This window comes from Malaclemys terrapin, chromosome 1 (genome assembly GCF_027887155.1).
Source record: "Malaclemys terrapin pileata isolate rMalTer1 chromosome 1, rMalTer1.hap1, whole genome shotgun sequence".
NCBI lineage: Eukaryota > Metazoa > Chordata > Testudines > Emydidae > Malaclemys > Malaclemys terrapin.
In genome coordinates this window covers 289,597,684-289,619,816 of record NC_071505.1, presented here as the reverse complement: position 1 = coordinate 289,619,816, position 22,133 = coordinate 289,597,684, and the positions used below count along the sequence as shown (strand labels likewise).

The window sequence follows — 22,133 nt, the reverse complement described above, 5'->3', positions numbered from 1 at the left end:
GTTTGCTTCCACTTGCCTAACTATCACGGTTTAATATTTTATTGGAAAAATAGCATCTCATAGCTGGTTGTTTGATCATTCTTATTTTGTCATTCTGTTGACATGGCTGCATAATATTGCATGGTCTACATTTGCAAAACTGAATAAAAATAGTAAATGGGATAGAAAATCAGAAAATAGGATCAGCAAAACAGTACCCCAAATCCTTTTTTGCATTTCTCTCTCTTTCTGCAGCTTTAATTCCATGGTATTTTGAGGACTCTCTTGCTGACTTCCTCCCATGTAGGGGGTGGAGGAGATTCCTGCTCCCATGGAATAGGACATGGGGCCTGCCCACATTCCTGGTAGATTGTACATGTGGAAAAATTGGAAAGAGTCCAGTGGAGGGCAACAAAAATGATTAGGGGGCTGGAGCACATGACTTTTGAGGAAAGGCTGAGGGAACTGGGATTATTTAGTCTGCAGAAGAGAAGAATGAGGGGGGATTTGATAGCAGCCTTCAACTACCTGAAAGGGTCTTCCAAAGAGGATGGATCTAGACTGTTCTCAGTGGTAGCAGATGACAGAACAAGGAGTAATGGTCTCAAGTTGCAGTGGGGAAGGTTTAGGTTGGATGTTAGGAAAACCTTTTTCCCTAGGAGGGTGATGAAGCACTGGAATGGGTTACCTAGGGAGGTGGTGGAATCTCCATCCTTAGAGGTTTTTAAGGTCAAGCTTGACAAAGCCCTGGCTGGGATGATTTAGTTGGGGATTGGTCCTGCTTTGAGCAGGGGGTTGGACTAAATGACTTCCTGACGTCCCTTCCAACCCTGATATTCTATGATTCTATGATCTGATGGTTGTTTGACAGCCTGTGTGAAAGCAGTCGATAGACTCAATAACCAGGTGTCCAAATCACACATAGAAAAAATAATCACATTTCTCAGCAGTCTCATAGGAAAGACCAAGGACTTAATAGAGATTGAACCAGCTCGCATATCTCCAGGATTCAAGGCACCCTAGTGGGGCAGTGAGAGGAAGCTTACACCTGTTCTGTGGGCCTAAAGAAGGGTTCTGATTTCATTACAGTCAGCCTAGCATCTCACACAAATTCAATCAAGGGCAGAAATGTAATAAAATTAAAAGGAACTCAAGTTAATTTTAAAGCTTTGTAGTATCGTATTTGCTTCTTTCTTACAGAATAACCTATGGTTTTGCTTTTCAGCTTTCATGCAGTAGGATTTGCAGAAGTATCATGATGCCGCCTCAATTCATTTGTTAAATTATCTTTATTACTATTTTTGTAAGTTAAAAATCCACTCACTTCCTTTGTGTCCTGGACTATCCATGTCAAACAGGTCAAAGATTTCAAGAACTAGAGCGCCACCTACTGGCTTCCCTGTCCCTGAAAGGAGGCAGATGGGCAGTTATACTGGAGTTTTTCCATCAGTCCAAAGGCCACATTATTCATCACAGGCAACCCACAGCACTGGGATGTTGCGCTTCTTATCTCATTGGGATTTACATCTATCAAATTATCCCTAGGGGAATTGTTGGTGGTTACAGGGTTTTAAAATAAAGCACACTTATTGCATGAGATCTCCTCCAGAAATTGTCCCCCTGGGGAACAGAAGTAGGGTAGATGGGGTGAAGGTAAGAGATCACAGAATAAAACATGCTTTGGACTCACACACATTCTTTGATTAATTTCTGTCTGATCTCTTAATGACAATGCAACCTGACATAGCTTAGCTTAGCTACAGAACTGGCACCTGCCGCAGGCTCCACAGCAGCCAGTGAGGAAGGAAAATTCCTTTACTATCTCATTTATCACCATTGCTTCCAGTCCAATTTCATTCACGCCTAACGTTTTTGATGGTCTTGGATTAAACATGACCAGAAGAAATAATACTAATGGCCTTTCATGGTGCAAAAACCAACTTCTAAGGCATTTCCTATGGAAAGGATTATAATAAATTAAATGCTTAAACTAGCACCGTGCAAGCATTTTTGTCTTGGATCAAAATGTTTGCACTGGCTGTTTAAACATTTAATTTAGTGTAATGAGAAATATCATTGTAAAATAAGCCTGTTAATTAAACTTGAGTTTTGCAAATGTGACTCATCCCATGTGTTCATAGTATAATGAATAAAGACAGGTAGAGTCTGTGTGTGCCCCCACTCCTTTTTTTCTCATTAAGAAAATGAACATTTACATCTTTAAACCCTGAAGCTATTAGTTATTTTTAATGAAGTGTGTTGCCATTTCAAAGTTAAGCTCTTCTATGATGCAATCAGATATTGCTAGGTCAGGGAAGAATGATGCTAATTAACTTGCATAGAAGTTCTTTGCCACAGATAATTGATTAAAGTTGTTACACAGATAATCAGTTGTGCAGTTAAATAAAATAAAATAAAAAAAAACAACCTCCAATAAAAATCAGGTCACGTGGAGGTGATAAAATCTAACGAAGTCTTAACCATGGTAGGCTCCAGAGCAGAATTTATAAGCCTGTTTGAATGTCTTGACTAAACCTGCCTGTTAGCATCATACGGGAAAGCCAAGGGCTGGGAGGACAAGCAGAGAGGAAAGGCCTCTAAGTGTGATCTTGGCTGGGGTGTACCATGCTATGGGGATGGTCTTTTCTTCCTTCATATTAAGAGGGTGGAAGCCCCTTTGCTCCTGTTTCATGTTGTAATTCTCTGGTGGACCCAGCTGCCTCTATCTTGGTTATGGCTGTATGACTTTGTGTTGGCCTGTAAGCAATGAGATCTTGGTTCTAGTCACAGACCTACTGTAGGATCTTGGGCAAATCACTTCATCTTCCTGTGTCTTAGTGTTCCTCCCATGTAAAGTGAGGCTAACAATATTAACCTAAATGGTCTGAGATCTATGGATGAAAAGTGCTATGTAAGACCAAGATGTTATTAATTACTGTGTTTCAATTTAGCATGCTGCCATGCTCTGCGTTATGGGGTGTATCAGATTTCATCCCATCATGCATAACTCAGCAGCATGCTGAATTCATACACAGAAGTCAACCGAAGGTAGCTGTCATCAACCCCAGCAGAATCCTACTTCCCATGTCACCTGGCCTCACATTTTTCCCAGTGATGGGCCTCCCTAATAGATCTGTGGGTTCTATTGAGGCTGTGTCGCTGCACAATCAAGCCTTAAATCCACAGAGCAAATGGATCAGTGCTACATGTGCCACAGCTTGGGGGCATCTTTGGAGACTTTGGGCAATCTCACTGTAGGCCAGTTGGAAAATGCTGACTGAACAGTTGTTCCAGAAGTAGAAATTGAGATGAAGCCAATGGGAGATTCTCATGCAAAAAGATTTCAGGACCAGGCCTCTGGACAAGCACCAGTGTTTGTTACTGCTTTTTGATGTTGTCCTTTAGTCAGTTGTCAAGCAAAGTTGCTTTTAAGATGTGCCAGAGGGTTTTTGGAAGGGTCAGGTTGAGGATTCTTTGACTTCCCCAAATGTAACGGACTCGTTTTGAATAAAAAGGAAGAAGGATCTTTGTTTCAGGAGAAATGGAGCCTCGCTGTCTTTGCTGGTGTTCGTATGAAGTTGACAACATTTGAGGGTTATTTTTAGGGGGCAGTTCTACAAATTAATATTGGTGGCTGGCGGCCAGGGGCAGCTCCAGGCACCAGTGCACCAAGCGCGTGCCTGGGGCGGCAAGCCGCGGGGGGCGGCCTGCCGGTTGCTGTGAGGGCAGCAGTGAGGCAGGCTTCAGCGGCATGCCTACGGGAGGTCTGCCGGTCCCGCGGCTCTGGGGGCAATTCGGCGGCTGGTACACCGAAGGCGTGGGACTGGCGGACCGCCCGCAGGCATGCCGCCGAAGTCTGCCTCACTGCCGTGCTTGGGGCGACAAAATACATAGAGCCGCCCCTGCTGGGGGCCTTTAGGCCATCAGCTGCTGAAGGGGAACTGTGTATATTCTGGTGAATATCAGGCCATTTTCTCGGGGGATTGCCTCCAGTTTTTTTAACTATAGAATCTAGAGTACGCAGTAATAGTGATTGTCAGAATAAAAACAACAAGGAGTCTGGTGGCACCTTAAAGACTAACAGATTTATTTGGGCATAAGCTTTCGTGAGTAAAAACCTCACTTCTTCGGATGCATAGAGTGAAAGTTACAGATGCAGGCATTATATACTGACACATGGAGAGCAGGGAGTTACTTCACAAGTGGAGAACCAGTGTTGACAGGGCCAATTCAATCAGGGTGGATGTAGTCCACTCCCAATAATAGATGAGGAGGTGTCAATTCCAGGAGAGGAAAAGCTGCTTCTGTAGTGAGCCAGCCACTCCCAGTCCCTATTCAAGCCCAGATTAATGGTGTTGAATTTGCAAATGAATTTTAGTTCTGCTGTTTCTCTTTGAAGTCTGTTTCTGAAGTTTTTTTGTTCAATGATAGTGACTTTTAAATCTGTAATAGAATGACCAGGGAGATTGAAGTGTTCACTTACTGGCTTATGTATGTTACCATTCCTGATGTCCGATTTGTGTCCATTTATTCTTTTGCGGAGGGACTGTCCCGTTTGGCCAATGTACATGGCAGAGGGGCATTGCTGGCACATGATGGCATATATGACATTAGTGGATGTGCAGGTGAATGAGCCCCTGATGGTGTGGCTGATGTGGTTGGGTCCTCTGATGCTGTTGCCAGAGTAGATATGGGGACAGAGTAGGCAACGAGGTTTGCTACAGGGATAGGTTCCTGGGTTGGTGTTTCTGTGGTGTGGTGTGTAGTTGCTGGTGAGTATTTGCTTCAGGTTGGGGGGTTGTCTGTAAGCGAGGACTGGCCTGCCTCCCAAGGTCTGTGAGAGTGAGGGATCATTTTCCAGGATAGGTTGTAGATCGTGGATAATGCGCTGGAGAGGTTTTAGCTGGGGGCTGTATGTGATGGCCAGTGGTATTCTGTTATTGTCCTTGTTGGGCCTGTCCTGCAGTAGGTGATTTCTGGGTACCCGTCTTGCTCTGTCAATCTGTTTCCTCACTTCCCCAGGTGGGTATTGTAGTTTTACGAATGCTTGATAAAGATCTTGTAGGTGTTTGTCTCTGTCTGAGGGGTTGGAGCAAATTCGGTTGTATCTTAGGGCTTGGCTGTAGACAATGGATCGTGTGATGTGTCTTGGATGGAAGCTGGAGGCATGTAGGTACGTATAGCGGTCAGTAGGTTTCCGGTATAGGGTGGTGTTTATGTGACCATCAATTATTTGTACTGTAGTGTCCAGGAAGTGGATCTCTTGTGTGGATCTGAAGCAAATACTCACCAGCAACTACACACCACACCACAGAAACACCAACCCAGCTATCAAATCCCCCCTCATTCTTCTCTTCTGCAGACTAAATAATCCCAGTTCCCTCAGCCTTTCTTCATAAGTCATGTGCTCCAGCCCGCTAATCATTTTTGTTGCCCTCCACTGGACTCTTTCCAATTTTTCCACATCCTTCTTGTAGTGTGGGGCCCAAAACTGGACACAGTATTCCAGATGAGGCCTCACCAATGCCGAATATAGGGGAACGATCACTTCCCTCGACCTGCTGGCAATGCTCCTACTAATGCAGCCCAACATGCCGTTAGCCTTCTTGGCAACAAGGTCACACTGTTGAGTCATATCCAGCTTCTCGTACACTGTGACCCCTAGGTTATTTTCAGCAGAACTGCTGCCTAGCCACTCAGTCCCCAGTCTGTAGCAGTGCATGGAATTCTTCTTTCCTAAGCGCAGGACTCTGCACTTGTCCTTGTTGAACCTCATCAGATTTCTTTAGGGCTAATCCTCTAATTTGTCTAGGTCCCTCTGTATTCTATCCCGACCCTCCAGTGTATCTACCACTCCTCCCAGTTTGGTGTCATCTGCAAACTTGCTGAGGGTGCAGTCCACGCCATCCTCCATATCATCAATATCTTCATTAAACAAAACCGGCCCCAGGACCGACCCTTGGGGACTCCGCTTGATACCGGCTGCCAACTAGACATGGAGCCATTGATCACTATGCGTTGAGCCTGATGATCTAGCCAGCTTTTTATCCACCTTATAGTCCATCCATCCAGCCCATACTTCTTTAACTTGCTGGCAAGAATACTGTGGGAGAACGTATCAAAAGCTTTGCTAAAGTCAAGGAATATCACGTCCACTGCTTTCCCCTCATCCACAGAGCCAGTTATCTCATCATAGAAGGCAATTAGGTTAGTCAGGCATGACTTGCCCTTGGTGAATCCATGCTGACTGTTCCTGATCACTTTCCTCTCCTCTAAGTGCTTCAGAATTGATTCCTTGAGGACCTGCTCCATGATATTTCCAGGGACTGAGGTGAGGTTGACTGGCCTGTAGTTCCCCGGATCCTCCTTCTTCCCTTTTTAAAAGATGGGCACTACATTAGCCTTTTTCCAGTCATCCAGGACCTCCCCCGATCGCCATGAGTTTTCAAAGATAATGGCCAATGGCTCTGCAATCACATCCGCCAACTCCTTTAGCACCCTCAGATGCAGCGCATCCAGCCCCATGGACTTGTGCTCATCCAGCTTTTCTAAATAGTCCCAAATCACTTCTTTCTCCACAAAGGGCTGGGCACCCCCTCCCCATGCTGTGCTGCCCAGTGCAGCAGTCTGGGAGCTGACCTTGTTCGTGAAGACAGAGGCAAAAAAAGCACTGAGTACATTAGCTTTTTCCACATCCTCTGTCACTAGTTTGCCTCCCCCATTCAGTAAGGGGCCCACACTTTCCCTGACCTTCTTGTTTCTAACATACCTGTAGAAACCCTTCTTGTTACTCTTAACATCCATTGCTAGCTGCAACTCCAAGTGTATTTTGGCCTTCCTGATTTCACTCCTGCATGCCTGAGCAATATTTTTATACTCCTCCCTGGTCATTTGTCCAAGCTTCCACTTCTTGTAAGCTTTTTTGTGTGTGTTTAAGATCAGCGAGGATTTCACTGTTAAGACAAGCTGGTCGCCTGCCATATTTACTATTCTTTCTACACATCGGGATGGTTTGTTCCTGCAACCTCAATAAAGATTCTTTAAAATACAGCCAGCTTGATTCCTTGCTTAGAATGTTCCCATTAGTATAAGTCCATAGTCCAGAGACTGGAGCAGGAAAGAGGCAAAATGGAGGTGTTTTCAGGGCCTTTTGTAGCTTCTGCCATGTGGCGGGAAACCCATTGTTTCAAACAAAGCCTTCAGCACAGCTGGTGGAAAATCACAGGTGACAAGATGGTGTTTGGAGTCACATGCGCAAGTCATATGTCCATGCATGATTCTGCTTAGTCACAGTAGAAGTCACTACCTATACCTCAAACAGCAAGTTCATAGGGAAGTCCATTCAGGATAGCTAGGAGTCTTCCATTGTGAGTTAAGTGTTTTTTTGATGAGCCACTCAATTTGAATAGTCCCTCCAAGATGTGCTGGGTAATTACCTTGTGGGCGCTACCCAGGAGCAAATGTTTTGAAATACAGATATAATGCCAACAGTCATAGTTTCAAATATCAAAATGGTACATGCATACAAATAGCATAATCATAACCAGCAAATCATACCCTGTCGATTGATGCCTTACTTAACACACTGTATAAGATTTGTTACACTTATATAACAGTGGTAGCAACAGTGATCTACATGGTCATATTTTAATCAGAGAATGTCACAGTGGGTTAACCTCTTGACTAAAGAAATTTATCTCACTCAAAGTCCTCTTCAGTGTTTCCAAACAAGGTTGGCTGAGATCCCAGTTTCATGCATGCAAATGAGCTATCTGCTTACTTCCTAGGTGCAGGATGAAGGTAGGTCTTCTTTTCCTTCTAGATATTCCCCCAGAGTTCATTGACTTTGCTCATCTGAAACCCTGCAAGGGGGCTGGGGGGCTGGGTCTCAGAGCCCAGGGTTCAGCCTGAGTCTGAACGTCTACACTGCTATTTTTAATCCTGGAGCCAGGATCTGACGTTCAGTGCCACAGGTTTTTTATTGCAGGCTGGATGCACCCTCAGTGACTTGCTCAAAGTCATAGAATATCAGGGTTGGAAGGGACCTCAGGAGGTCATCTAGTCCAACTCCCTGCTCAAAGCAGGACCAATCCCCAGACAGATTTTTACTCCAGTTCCCTAAGTGGCCCCCTCAAGGATTGAACTCACAACCCTGGGTTTAGCAGGCCAATGCTCAAACCACTGAGCTATCCCTCCCCCCCACATGGAAGAGTCTGAGGCAGAGGCAGAAATAAACTACTGCTTGGTGTTTGCCTCTGCCACGCTGTGGTTTACTTACTCCTCAGTGTAGATTTTTCCTACTTCTGCAATATATTGGCATGGACATCAGGATGAGAGTTTGCTTGCTTTCTAGTGGCCCGGCTATTCAATATTGTCTTGATGAGTTGGGAACTAGTTTTTGGTGAGAAATCTTTGTATGCGTTATATTGTCAGTATAATCAGTTCAGTGTTCTCAATAAACTAGGCATTCAAAAATACTCAGTGTCTCCACTGAAGTGAATAGAAGTTTTACCACTGATTTCAATGGGAGTAGAATTAGATCTATGTGGAGCTCTTTTGAAAATCCCACCCACTGTAAATCATTTCAGCCAGTGGAATTCATGTCCACAGTTTGTCTAAGAGCATTGGACCCTTCCTTGCCAAGCACTGCAGACCTATATTCTAAAATATATCACTTCCTACATATATGCTACTGAGAGATTCCCTTGTAAGGGAGATGGGTTTCCTAAAGAATGTTCCTAAAGGCAGTTATTACTCGGAGCATGCTTGTTTGGAAAACCCCCTACGAGCCCCCCAATCTTGCCATGAATTAATGGTCTGTTTTGAATCTGCTTCACAAAGATGTCATTTTAAACACAAATGTTCCTGGGAAATAGTTTACATCATAGGTGGCTGGTGAACGTATTCATTGGGGGGACTGAGCCCATCCCACACTCAGAAGTGGATTAAGGTTTCCTAGGGCTCTGGGCCAGAACAAGGGGTGCCCCTCCTTACCCCTTCCACCTGCGGTCCTGCCCACAGCTCCACCCCTTTCTGCCCCTTTTCTGGGGCCCGCCCTGTTCCAGTCACGGTCCCCCCCCATTCCACCCCACACTGCAACCCCACAACCCCTTTTGCCCCTTTCTGCCCCTCCCCCCCACACTGCGGCCCCAAGACCTGAGAAGCTCTGTTCCCGCACCATGGCCTTGGGAGCCGCAGCGGCAGGGGTGGCTCTAGGCACCAGCAAAGCAAGCATGTGCTTGGGGCAGCCCATTTGCAGGGGCAGCAGGGATCCAGCATGGGAGCTCAGAAACAACAGGGGGCCCTGGGAGCTGTAGTTCCTTGGTTAGCTCCCTGCCTATAGAGCCAGCCCTGGAGCAGGGAAAGAACTACATTTCCCAGCATTCCCTTGGCCACTACCAACAGGAAAGAGGGGGAGGGAGTGAGGTAGCTGAGACCTCATGTTGCAGCCTGCTCTGAATGGAGAGCTGCACTGTGAGTAGGGATACCATATTTTAACATTCAAAAAATAGGACACTCCACAGGGAGGGAGGGTAGCCCCACCCTGCCACCATCCACTCCCTCCGACTGCCCCCCACAGAAACCCCAACCCATCCAACCCCCCCCTGCTCCCTGATCACCCCCTCCTGGGATCCCTGCCCCTAACTGCCCCCCAGGACCCCACCCCCTATCTAAGTTCCTTGTCCCCTGATTGCCCCCTCCTGGGACCCCTGCCCGCCCCCTCCTGGGACCCCTGCCCCTAACTGCCCCTTGGGACCCCATAGAATCATAGAATATCAGGGTTGGAAGGGACCTCAAGAGGTCATCTAGTCCAACCCCCTGCTCAAAGCAGGACCAATTCCCAACTAAAACATCCCAGCCAGGGCTTTGTCAAGCCGGGCCTTAAAAACCTCCAAGGAAGGAGACTCCACCACCTCCCTAGGTAACGCATTCCAGTGTTTCACCACCGAACTAGTGAAATAGTTTTTCCTAATATCCAACCTGGACCTCCCCCACTGCAACTTGAGACCATTGCTCCTTGTTCTGTCATCTGCCACCACTGAGAACAGCCGAGCTCCATCCTCTTTGGAACCCCCTTCAGGTAGTTGAAGGCTGCTATCAAATCCCCCCTCATTCTTCTCTTCTGGAGACCCCATCTAAGCCTCCCTTCTCCTTGTCCCCAACTGCCCCCTCCTGAGACCCCCCCAACTTCTGCCCTAGGACCCCACCCCCTACCTGTCCCCTGACAAACCCCCAGGACTCCCATGTCTATTCAACTGCTGCCTGTCCCCTGACTGCCCCCCCCCAAAACCCTGACCCATCTAACCCCCCCTTCTCCCTCCCCCTGACTGTCCCGCCGAACCTCCACCCCATCCAACCCCCCAGCCCCCTTACCGTGCCACTCAGACCAGTGTGTCTGGCTCCACCGCAGAGCCACAGCCCCTCCCACCTCCAGCACCTGCCTTCCAGATTTGAACACCTCAAAATTCAGGAGTGCTCAAGCTCAGTTTGGGCGGCTGTTACTTCATTTCTCCCAAATCAAATATACTGATCCACTGTAACTTGCTGTAGAAAAAGTAGGATAAAATTGCACAAGAAATGCTTCCCAGTGGTTATTAGAACTGGAATTGCTATTTTCAACAGCCATTGCCTTTTTGTTTGTTTGTTTGTTTGTTTAAAAGGAAGACAGTAATATTGCATTGGCAAATTCCCCATAGAAAGAAAGAGTGGAACAAAAGAATAATAAAGGCACCTCAACTTTTCCTCATTTATGTAGGACAGTCTTATAATATGCATCCAGATATCCTCCAATCACACAAGCTGAAAATTGTTCCACTTTACTGCAGTTCTGTAACCATATGGGAACCAATCCTGTCTGTGTTCTGTGCACATCTAAAATTCCTGCTGAATGACCCGCCCTGGGAGCGAGTTACCAGTGACCCAGGGCTGCAGTGGAAGGAGGGTGCAGGTGGGCGGGGAGAGAGTCCAGGGCTGGGGCGGCAGGAGGTATGTGTGGGGGGCAATGGTGGGGAGGAATGAGGGAGTCCAGAGCTGGGACGGCAGGGGGTGTGGGTGGGGGGGAAGAGCCCAGGGCTGGGGCAGCGGGGGGGTGCGGCGAGGAGCCCAGAGCTGGGACGGGGCGGCAAAAAACCTAGAGCCGGCCCTGCACAGCGGGGAGTGAGAGCTCCTCTAGTCCCAGGGCTGCAGCGGGGGTCTGGGTGCTGAGGCTTCCCCTGCCACCCCCTGTGCTTCTGCGGGGGACCAGCGTTGGGGCACTGGGGCTTCTCCCACCATACCTGCTTGGGGCTTCTGCCAGAGAGCGGGTCGAGCGCAACGGCTTGCTCTGCTGCCCTGCAGCTTCTGCTGGGGACGGGGTCTGCTGTGGGAGGGGCCTTGCCCTGCCACCTCGTGACTTCTGCCGGGGACAGGGTTGGGGGCCACTGGGAGGAGGTGTTAACTGGAAAAAACTACAAGAATAGTCGCTTAACCCAGGGAGGCAATATTTATAAAGGACCCCTCCCTGCCACAGGTCTTTCCTCCACTGTATCTATCACCAGTGGTGATTCCTTTATCCCAATAATGCAGTGGAGAGGCAGGTATAGCATAAACAACCAAGTATGTTATTAAATAAACCACCACAAACTATAAAACCATTCAGTAATTAACACCCTAATATTGGCATTAAGCCAGGACCTCAGAACAAATAAGTGGGTACAGAGAAAACCAAATAATCAAGTACATCACCATCTCCACAGAGACACACTGGGACACACAACACCACAGATCATGGACTACGACTGGAACACAAACAACCACCGGGAAACGACGGCACCAAGGACTACTTGGAACACTACACAGAATCAGGAGGAACACAACACAGGATCAGGATCAAAAGAGGAAGGAACAGGATGGTAGCAGAGCAGGTCAGTGAAGTCTTCTCCTCTTCTCTCTTGATGATACTGCAAGCACGGCTGTCCCTGGGGCAGACAGCCCTTGATACTGTGTGCACCGTTCCTTTATAATCCATTGCTGGGTAGATTACCCATATCACATGACTCTTTCCTGCCACTATTTCCCCCGCCTTAGCTCAAAAAGAGTGCCGACTAATGAACAAGAACAGGGGACCAAAATGGAGGGAAACAGCAACTGTGGAAAAAAAAAATGGTGAACTGGCCTAACAGAGGAGAGAGGGGCTTCCCCTATCCCGCGGCTTCTGCTGGGGATGGGGTCTGGAGCCTCTGGGAAGGGAGGGGCTTCCCCCATCCCACAGCTGCTACGGGAGGGGGTTGGGGCTGCTGGGGAGGGAGGGGCTTTCTCCGCCCAGCACTGCTGCCACAGAGCAGAATCGGGTTGCAAGGGCTTCCCCCACCCCACCCTCCTGGTGGCTGGGGCTCCAGGCTTCCGCCGCTGGTGGCGGATTTTTTCCAGGGCCCCCCCATTTGGCCAGGGTCCCTGGGCACAGGCCCTGTGGGCCTTGTAGCTAATCCACCACTGCCCACACTAACTGCACACTAACTGTAATGTGTACCATCAAAACAGTCCTTCCTCTGGCCACGTTTATGCCTCATCTAATTTATGGATGGGCCATCTCCAGGGTGTTTAAACTCATTGCTCATTCAGTCTTTGTCCGCTCTGACCGGACTGCCACAAAAATGCCAACTCTCCTGGCAGTTTGGGGGAGGTGAACAGCTGTTTGCTAAGAACTAGACTGAGCCCACCAACTCATATATGTCACTGAATAGCCATTGGGACTTTTGGTCACTACTAACTGTGGCCCTCATTGCTATCATTATGTGTAATGCCACAAATAAGCACTACTTTTACTAGACAAATACAAATACAGAAGTGAAAGCCTGTCCCAATTGAAGTCAGTGGCAAAAGTCCCATTGATTTCCAGGATTTCACCCAGGGTCTGTGATCTGAAGAATTCACATCTTGCAAACCTTTACTCATGTGTCTAGTTCTCATGCTAGTAAGCCCACTGAAGTTCATGACAGAATTTGGTTTCTTTGAGACTGCTAGGTTGAGTAAGAGTTTGCAGGATAGGGGCCTGATGAAGACATAACTTGACAAGTGGTGATTACAAACACTGGAAAAGCAATGTTGGAGGACAATATTTACAAAAATATGGGTATGTCTTGTGGATGATGCATGTGTCAGAGACATCTGATATTAGTGGGTTTTGTTCCTTTCATAGATAACAATATAGAAGGTGGACTTAGCCATCCAGAGAGATGCATTTTTTGTCTGGGCTTCAGGGCTGGTGATAGAACTGAACAACCACAGCCAAGACTGCTTATTGTCATATAAGGCCAATCCATGGAAATAAGTGAGCCATAGATCCCAGCTTTTCCCCATTGCTAAAACCTATCATATCAATGGCAGCCTAGTGTTAATCCCTGTTGTGTGAACGTTGGCTGGCCCCATTGATACCTTCTCTGTGATCTGTTCAAAGAGAGGTACAACTTTGTAAACAGGACTGAAGTAACTTATGATAACATTTGCATCACAAGTTCCAGTGCGCTGAAAAGGGGCATGTTATGCAGAGCAGCTAGTCCTCTGACTCCAACTCCTCTTCTGGGTCAATCCCTTAGTCACGTAGAAATGAACTCCCATGTAGCAGTCATATAGCAGAGTGAGGCAGCTGCACGGTAGTCATTTTTCCTGTACGTGCAGCATAACATACTACAATAAAATGGACCAGATGTGAGCTAGTCCATCCCCATCCTCATGGGACATCCAGTCCTTCTTTCTTGAACATAGTGATAGACTTGTTGGGACCAATTCTCTGCTGGCAATACGTTATTGCAGTGAGTGGAGTTATGCCAGCAGAGAATTTGACACACAGAATCAGACTTTTAAGTAGCTTATAGGGTTAGTTTGTCTAGGAGTTTATTATAGGGTTATTAGTGCAGCACAAAGCTAATATATGGTGAAAATGTGTAGTCTGTTAAAAATGTTAAGAGCACATATTAGCAAAATATACAGTGAAACTGCTTTAAATATGAGTTAAGGAAGTCACACCAATATAATCTAGTTTCTTTCCTTTAAGGACTCCTGTTTTAGGACTGCATTCCAATTTTAACAAAGAGATTCATTTTCAATATCCACCAGAACTAATTACACTACATTCAGAATTACTCTTTTGAGCTATGGAAAATTAGTCAATAAAATGATTTAGTTCCACCCTGCTTAGTGACCAACATGCAGCCTTAACTTCCACCCTAAATATAATGTAATGCAAATTTCAGTTCTGTAATTGCTACATAATTATTACTACCAAATTTAGAACACTCACCAATGATACATATCACCCATTCACATAAATTTTCCCAAACACTACAGAAAAACATACAGCACACTCACCATTTACAGTCTAGTCCTGAACCACTCAATGGAAAGGTTCCAATTGACTTCAGTGAGCTGTGGATCAGGCCTTCTGATACTGCACCTCACTTATTTACACACAATGATACAAAATCACAGGCAATGTAATTTATTAAACCTACATACAATGTAATTCATGAAACTGTATTACTTCTCAAAACACACATATATGTTTATATAGTCAGCACATAACACGTTGTTTGTTCAGGATGACGGTGGAGAGATGTTCACTGTGGGACTGGAAGGTAACTGGGTGAGGTTGAGAAGGGAAATTGATGACTGAAATTTTGATGAGATTTGACTTTTCATTTGCATTCGTGGGTTATAGAGTCAAGTATCTTTAACTCAAAGGTCATTAAGTTTTCTGTGTGAGACAGTATGAATATAGTCATTAATATTACGCTTTTCTCACTGAATAATTGCAAATAAAACCAACATGCATTGCCTTTTGCAAATGTTCTAGCACAAAATATTACTGTTTGATGCAAAACATGTGCACATGTATAATTTAACTCAGAGTATGCAACTGTCCTTTGCAAAAGTTAACACTGGTATTAAAAGCTATTAGGTCATTTTTGAACAATTGGCTAGGGAAAAAAAATCATCTTGTTCTACACCCCTGGTATTTCTTAAATGTCATTCCATTTAAGATTCAAAAATGTCTGTTTACTTGAGAATGAAATCATGGGAGTAGCGTTGAAAGTGAAATATAATTTTTTTCAAACTTTTCTTTCTCTTGAAAAAAAGTTTTATTACATCTATATTGTGACATATTATCACACATGTATATTGGGCCGCTTTGCCTTCTGTTCTTAATCTAGTGCAGGGATCAGCAACCTTTGGCACGCGGCCCGCTAGGGTAAGCACCTTGGTGAGGCTGGGCCAGTTTGTTTACCTGCCGCATCCGCAGGTTTGGCCGATCACGGCACCCACTGGCCGCAGTTTGCCGCTCCAGGCCAATGGGGGTGGTGGGAAGCGGCGGCCAGCACTTCCCTCGATCCGCGCCGCTTCCCACAGCCCCCATTGGCCTGGGACGGCAAACCCAGTGGGAGCCGCGATCGGCTGAACCTGCGGACACAGCAGGTAAACAAACTGGCCTGGCTCACCAGGGTGCTTACCCTGGCAAGCCGCGTGCCAAAGGTTGCCGATCCCTGATCTAGTGTATACATATTAATGTTCTATAACAATGATCCAAGCCTACAAACATACACACTGTACTCAGATGAGTAAATCCAATTATTTCAGTGGAGTTACACACTTGAGTAAAACTACTTTTGTGTATAAGTGTTGCAGGATCAAATCCTAAACCATTTTAAGGCAAGGGAGACTAAGGGCTAGATCTTCAACTGGTGTAAATCAGCATGGCTCCACTGGTTTCAATGGAACTACCTTGATTTACATCAGCTAAGGATCTGGTTATAAGCCACTGAGATGGCACAGATTCCACGAACACGAAGTTACCACCAGATTCTACCGTTCTTGATCTTGTTAAGTAGCATCTTCATCCACCAGTAGTGCTATTGAAATCAATGGGACTAAATGTGGAGTAAGGTGCCACTCAACAAAAGTAAAGGGTAACTCTGAAAGTATAACAGTAATTCTCATTAAGGTATAATTCTTTATACAAATGGATTTTGTTTACCTGTAGAGGGCTGTAATTTTTGAAGGATGAAATCCACAAGCAGACTCCTCAAACACATCACAAAACCTTTATTAGTGAGTTTATTGGTGACACAGATTACAGAAACCAAATGGAATTAAATAACATTTAACTTGAAATTGACCACAGACTCAAGAAATACAGGTCACAGTTGGCAAGGCAAACTTCTCAATACACTGGGTTGCTTAGGTTATTATTACACTGTGAAGGAGGAATTTCCCTTATTTGATTCTAAGTAATTCAGGATATTATTATTTTGTGTCTTTCAGACAATTCCTTTGGCAATAATTTCAATTTGTTTAACTTTTATTATATAAAAATATAACGAATTTTCCTTATATACAAACATTACATTACACAATATACAGGTTAAAAACACTACAAAAATAGCAGGCCATACGTGAACTAAAAGCAAAAGAACAGGGTAGGGGAAAAATTAAATACTGCACATTTCATAAAAATTACATTAACTACATACAGTTTTTTGTTTGCAAATACCAAACAGTATCAATGTGATTGGAAATCTTTCCCAACAACTTCATTTTTAAGGCACGTCTTGCATATTTATATGTACAACACTGAATCTGGTCAATAACTTAAGGGCTCTTGAGAGTGACCTAGAAGTGTTCGTGTATGTGTGTGCTTGGATGGGGAGCGTGCAGCATTAAACCTTCTCGCTAGTGTCAGTCTGGGGGGCTAGGTATCTAGTTGAGGGGGCTTGGTATAGGGGCACCCCCATCTCCTGAAGTTCTGGAAGCCTCCCAGAGCGAGGAGGGGACAGCAATGTGATTGTCCTGTCAAAGTCTCTGTGTAACACTTTCTCGTAGACACTCTGCAGACCCACTGTCTTGGGCAGCTGGGCCTGGTAGTAGTTGTCCCTGCGAAGGGGGTCCCTGGGCAAGGAGGTGCTTTTGCAGAAGGTGGATAGCTGAGCTGAGGGATGAGGAGATGAGTGAGGGTTGGATCGGCCACAGGATGGGCTCCAGCAGCGGTCCGAATGGCCCAGAATTTTACATTCAGCAGTACAAGCCCATAATCCTAAAAATACAAACAAAAACTTTAGACCTGTAATCGCTGGAGAAACAGCCACATAATTCTGAGCTCATCAGAGAGGTATTGCCCAGATCATCAAAAGCTAAGATGGGGATGGGGGAGGAACAATACTTCAGGACACTGCTGCAAAGCACACTCTGCAAGCTATCATTATTCCATTTAGCTAGCAAGCCCTAACTCACAATGTATGTCAGCAGGAAGAGCTTTTTGAAAATGAATTTTATAATAGGCTAGCTGCTTCTAATTTGCACTATGTTCTCGACATGCACGTAGATACTTAAGTTGCATGCTGTGAAAATGCTGGCAGGACTACTCCTGCAGTGAGCGCTGCCTTGGAAAGATGCAAATGGTGTGACTGCTATAAAACTGGTCCAGTCAGCTCAATGTACCTTAGATAGATAGATAGATCCTTTTATTCCTGGGCCAGTTTTTATTTTCATTGCAGCCGGTCTGTGCTGTGAAATTGACCGAACCCTTACCATTCTGCATGTGAGTGATGAGATCCTTCTTCAGGGCATCCCCGCTGATGTCAGAGTCACTGTCATTAAAGTCGCTGTCACCTTTGCCACTGTCTTTGCCACTGAACTTTTCCGCTTCTCGGGCTGATATGGTATTGAAAGAATGACCTTTCCAGATGGCCACAGGTGGGGTGGATTCTTTGCTATAATTAGGAGAAGAGGCATAGGGCTGGAGGGGATTGGGAGTGTGCAAGAAATAAGCATATGTCAACATCACAACCTTATCAAGATTCCCCTCTTACAAACCACCCCATACCTCCTTCCAGTCCCCCAAGCTAAAGCACAAACAAGTGCAGTGGGATCTTACCTCCCCGTTAGTTGCCCTAAGTCGTTTCTGACCCTCGTAGAGACAGGCATTCACAGTGCTGGTCTCAGAAGAGGAGACTTCTTCAGCAGGTGGAGAAGGGGCTAGGTTGGTGAAAGAAGCTTTGCTGGGAAAGGATCGCGCTTCAAACGCATTCCCTCTGGGGCTGCTATCCTCCTGCATCCCCTTCTCTAGGTGGGAGATGTCGATCCGCTCCGTCAGGGGCCCGTTGTTCTTGATCTCGGTCTCCTTCTTGCGCTTGTTGCAGGTGGTTGCAATGGTGATGATGGCCACCAGCAGCAGGGTGCAGCTCCCAGCTAGGATGATGATGACAATCAGGGGAATGTCCCACTCCAAAGCCTTCTCCTCCCAGGAGCTTGGCTTGGCCACCTCATGGCTGCTGGAGGGTGCCGTGGCAGTCACCAGGAAGTTGATTGTGGCTGTGGTGACAAGGGGGGGCCTGCCATTGTCAGTCACGCTGAGGATGACTTTGAACACCTGCCCCAGCTCTTCAGACAGGTCGCCCCTGAGCACAATCTCACCTGTCTTCTTGTTGATGGCGAAGAGCTCTGGCTGCTGCTGCGGCTCCTCCACGAAGGAGAAGGTGAGCTCCGCATTGACCCCATCGTCCGCGTCTCTGGCTTTGATCTGAGCCACCAGGGAATCGGGGGGTGCCTTGCTGGAGACCCCAATCTCCATGGAGCCGTTGGTGAGCACGGGGTGGGTGATGACCGGGGCGTTGTCATTCTGGTCCACCATCCTCACTTTGATCAAGGTGCTGCTGGATAGCTGAGGAGAGCCCCCATCACTGGCCTGGATCCTCAGGTCCAGCTGCTTGAGGATCTCATAGTTGAATGTCCTGAGGGCGTAGATGGCCCCAGTGGCCGGATCCACAGAGACGTAGGTGGAGATGGGGGCGCCCAGGACCTGTGTCTCCAGCAGCCGGTAAAGGACCTTCCCGTTGCGGCCCAGGTCGGGGTCCCGGGCCACCACGGTGGCGAGGTAGGCGCCCGGCGGGTTGTTCTCCAGCACCGCCACCTCGTAGACGGGCTTGGAGAAGAGCGGCGCGTTGTCGTTCTCGTCGCTCACGCGCACCGTGTACTGCCGGATGGTCTTGAAGGGCGGCGAGCCCAGGTCCTCGGCCACCAGGGTCAGGTTGTACTCGGGGATGCGCTCGCGGTCCAGCGGCGCGGCGGTGACGAGCACGTAGCTGTCGGCGTAGGCGCGCTGCAGCGCGAAGTGCTCGTGCCCGTAGAGGGCGCAGCGCACCTGCCCGTTGGGGCCCGAGTCCCTGTCCGAGGTGCTGACCAGCGCCACGAAGCTGTCGCGCGCCGCCGCCTCGCTGACGTAGGCCACCCCGGCGCCGGCGGGGGCGCCGCTCAGGGGGCTGATGCTGATGCCCGGCGCGTTGTCGTTCACGTCGGCCAGGCGCACGATGACTTTGCACGTGGCCGCCAGGGGGCTGGCGCCCCGGTCCTGCGCCTGCACGTCCAGCTCGTAGGTCCGCTGCCGCTCGTAATCCACCGGCCCCTCCAGCGTCAGGCGGCCCGAGAGCGGGTCCAGCCGGAAGAGCTGCCGCGCCTCGGCCGGCACCTGGCTGCCGAAGCCGTAGACGATCTCCCCGTTGGGCCCCTCGTCGGGATCGGCCGCGTCCAGGTCCAGCAGCAGGGAGCCCCGCGGCGCGTCCTCGCCCAGCTCCACCGTGACCGAGCCCTGCGGGAAGGCCGGGCTGTTGTCGTTGGCGTCCAGCACCCGGACGCTCACCGTGGCCGTGCCCGAGCGGGCCGGGCTGCCGCCGTCCTGGGCCACCAGCTCCAGGGTGTAGGCGGCCTGGGTCTCGCGGTCCAGCTCCTGCAGCAGCACCAGCTCGGCGCTTTTCCCGCCGTCCGCCCGCGTCTGCGCCTCGATGCCGAAGTGGCTGTTGCGCGAGAGCTGGAAGCTCTGGATGGCGTTGGAGCCCACGTCCGGGTCCACGGCGATCTCCAGCGGCAGGCGGGTGCCGGGCGCGGCGCTCTCGGACACCTCGAGCGGGATGTGCGCCTGGGGGAAGCGCGGCGCGTTGTCGTTGATGTCCCGCACCTCCAGCTCCACGTGCACCAGCCGGTACTGCTCCTGCCACAAGCTCACCACGTCGAAAGCCAGGACGCACTGGAGGGACTGGCCGCACAGCCGCTCCCGGTCGATCCCTTCCTCGCCGATGCTCAGCTGCCCGTCCCCCTCCCGCACCCGGACCAGCGAGCTGTTGCTGAACTGCTCCATCAGGCGGAAACTTATCTCTCCGGGCGCTTTCACGTGCATCTCTTCTGCCAAAGTGCCGATGACCGTGCCCGGCGCGTCCTCCTCGTAAGTGCGGTATCTCACCGTCTTGCAGAGGGTGACCGAGAGCAGGCAGCAGAGGTAGACGAGGCGCGGCGGAGAGGCGAGGCTGCGCCTGTCCCTATCAAGACCCATGTCACCTGCAATGAATTGCTAACCTGAATGGGGCTGAAGATGCGGAGAAACGGTTGTCCAGCTGTTAGGGAAGTGAGTCTGCCCCTAAAGCAGGAGGAGATGGGAGGGTAACTCTCCTGCTCCCAGGTGCAGATCATGCATGCTCTGCTCTGCAAGGCAAATGAGCCGATTGCTTATAGTTGCCCTAACCCGAGAGGTGCCAGCGATGCCGGTGCGCCAGGCTCAGTTTATCCAGCTTCTAAACCGGACTGCGTCTCCTGGGGGCCTTTAATAGACGCGGATATGCAAATTTTACGGAGCCGAGCAGCCAATGGCAGGCACTCTTTTCACACTGCTCTCCTGAATGCCTCCCAGAAAATCCCTTTAATGTGGAAAAGGCTTAGAGAGGAAAACAAGAAAGGAAAATTAGGGAATCGCTTCTTTGTTTTCTTTAACTCTTTTTTTTGAAGGCGAGCTGCAAATGAGTTGGCACAGGGAGCGTGGAGTAAAATGCGCGGAGTGTTTTGTTAATTGTACCACTACAGCACCCTGCTGTTGAACAGGTGCCTAGTGTGCAAATATCTGCTCTTCTGAGCTAGTCACTTAAAAACGCAGAGAAATAGCTTGCTTGGGCTGTGTGTGCGTGAATGTGTATTTATTATGCATCTGCCTATGATTATCGATTAATAAAGTGTTGCACAATGCATATATAGCGGGGTTGATTTTCTTTCCGTTGATTTCTGTATTGATAATCATAGCAAGCCCCTAAACGAGATTGAAGGATTAACTGAGAATTGATTTTATTCAAATTTGTCCACATAATTGTGCTTTACTCGCGTGAGATCCTGTGATCAGACCTGTAATTTGCCTTTCAGAAGATATTCCTAGCGTGCTTTAGTATGCATGTCACTGCCCAAGTGGCTTTCTTAAGCCTTGGGCACTAGCAGGCAAAAAAAAAAAAAAAAAAAAAAGTTCCAAATAGGATTTAGCATAAGCTTGAGGAGATTTGGAAAGGTTTCAAAGATCAGACTGTATCAAAGGCTTATGAAGCTCTCGTTAGCTGTAGCAATATAATAGCATGGCAGGCTATCCCATTTGAGGCACCAATGTCTGTATTATTTCACTATGACAAGCTAAAGGGAAAGAAAGTTGAACAGTTTCCACAGAGGAGTTGGGCTAAGTTGAATATAATGAGCAAACGCCACATGTATCCATTATGTCCCTCTATTCATTCCCAATCACTGCCATAACTCTTTGACTAAACGATGATGGGCGCTGAATTACACACAATGCCCAGCTCATATTAAAATACATTTAAGATCTATCCCTCCTGATGCCCTGTTACGCCTATTTAGAGGATTTTCTTTTTGTCCTAATAGGGCCTCTCTGGGAAGCAACACTAGTCTCGTTCCAGAAGAACAAAATAACAGCATGAGGTTGAAACCTGGCACGAACCTTGGGGAACTAAACCATCTGCCTAGAAAAGTATGAAGACATAGCAGCGAGTCACCAAGTTTTACTAGTCCTGCAGTCCGAGGGGATACTGAGACAGCGCATGCAACGTGCATTCATTGGGTCCCCCCATCACCCCCCAGCTTCATGTTAGGTCTAAGCACTGTGGGGGAATAGCGGGCAAAGAGAATGCGTACCTGATATCAGATACGGTCCTGGTGAAAGAGACCATTCAAATAAAGTCAGTGGGAGAAGAGAGAACATTGTATCAATAGTCTCTCCTGAGGGACCGATCCCTAAATGGATTCCACGTTTTAGGTCACATTCTGAAACAGAAATACACATTGCAATTGGTACATCGTGATTTTGT

At 47.9% G+C, this 22,133-nt stretch overlaps 1 protein-coding gene across 1 annotated transcript; it reads right to left on the bottom strand.

The window, feature by feature from the left end:
- Positions 1-16,038: 16,038 nt before the first annotated feature.
- Positions 16,039-21,011, bottom strand: LOC128845579 (protocadherin-8-like). Its single transcript, XM_054044432.1, has 3 exons — positions 17,885-21,011; positions 17,539-17,746; positions 16,039-17,044 (listed from the first exon to the last, which is right to left on the bottom strand). Exons 1-3 carry the CDS (start codon positions 20,330-20,332, stop codon positions 16,671-16,673), a joined length of 3,030 nt encoding a protein of 1,009 aa, XP_053900407.1. The 5' UTR covers positions 20,333-21,011; the 3' UTR covers positions 16,039-16,670.
- Positions 21,012-22,133: the final 1,122 nt, after the last annotated feature.

Excerpts from the sequence above, each read along its gene's own strand:
- LOC128845579 (XM_054044432.1), bottom strand. The coding sequence starts at position 20,332 with ATGGGTCTTGATAGGGACAGGCGCAGCCTCGCCTCTCCGCCGCGCCTC. Across the intron at positions 17,747-17,884 it reads TTAGGGCAACTAACGGGGAG|CCCTATGCCTCTTCTCCTAA; the intron begins GTAAGATCCCAC and ends AATCCCCTCCAG. Across the intron at positions 17,045-17,538 it reads CATCACTCACATGCAGAATG|GATTATGGGCTTGTACTGCT; the intron begins GTAAGGGTTCGG and ends TTGTATTTTTAG.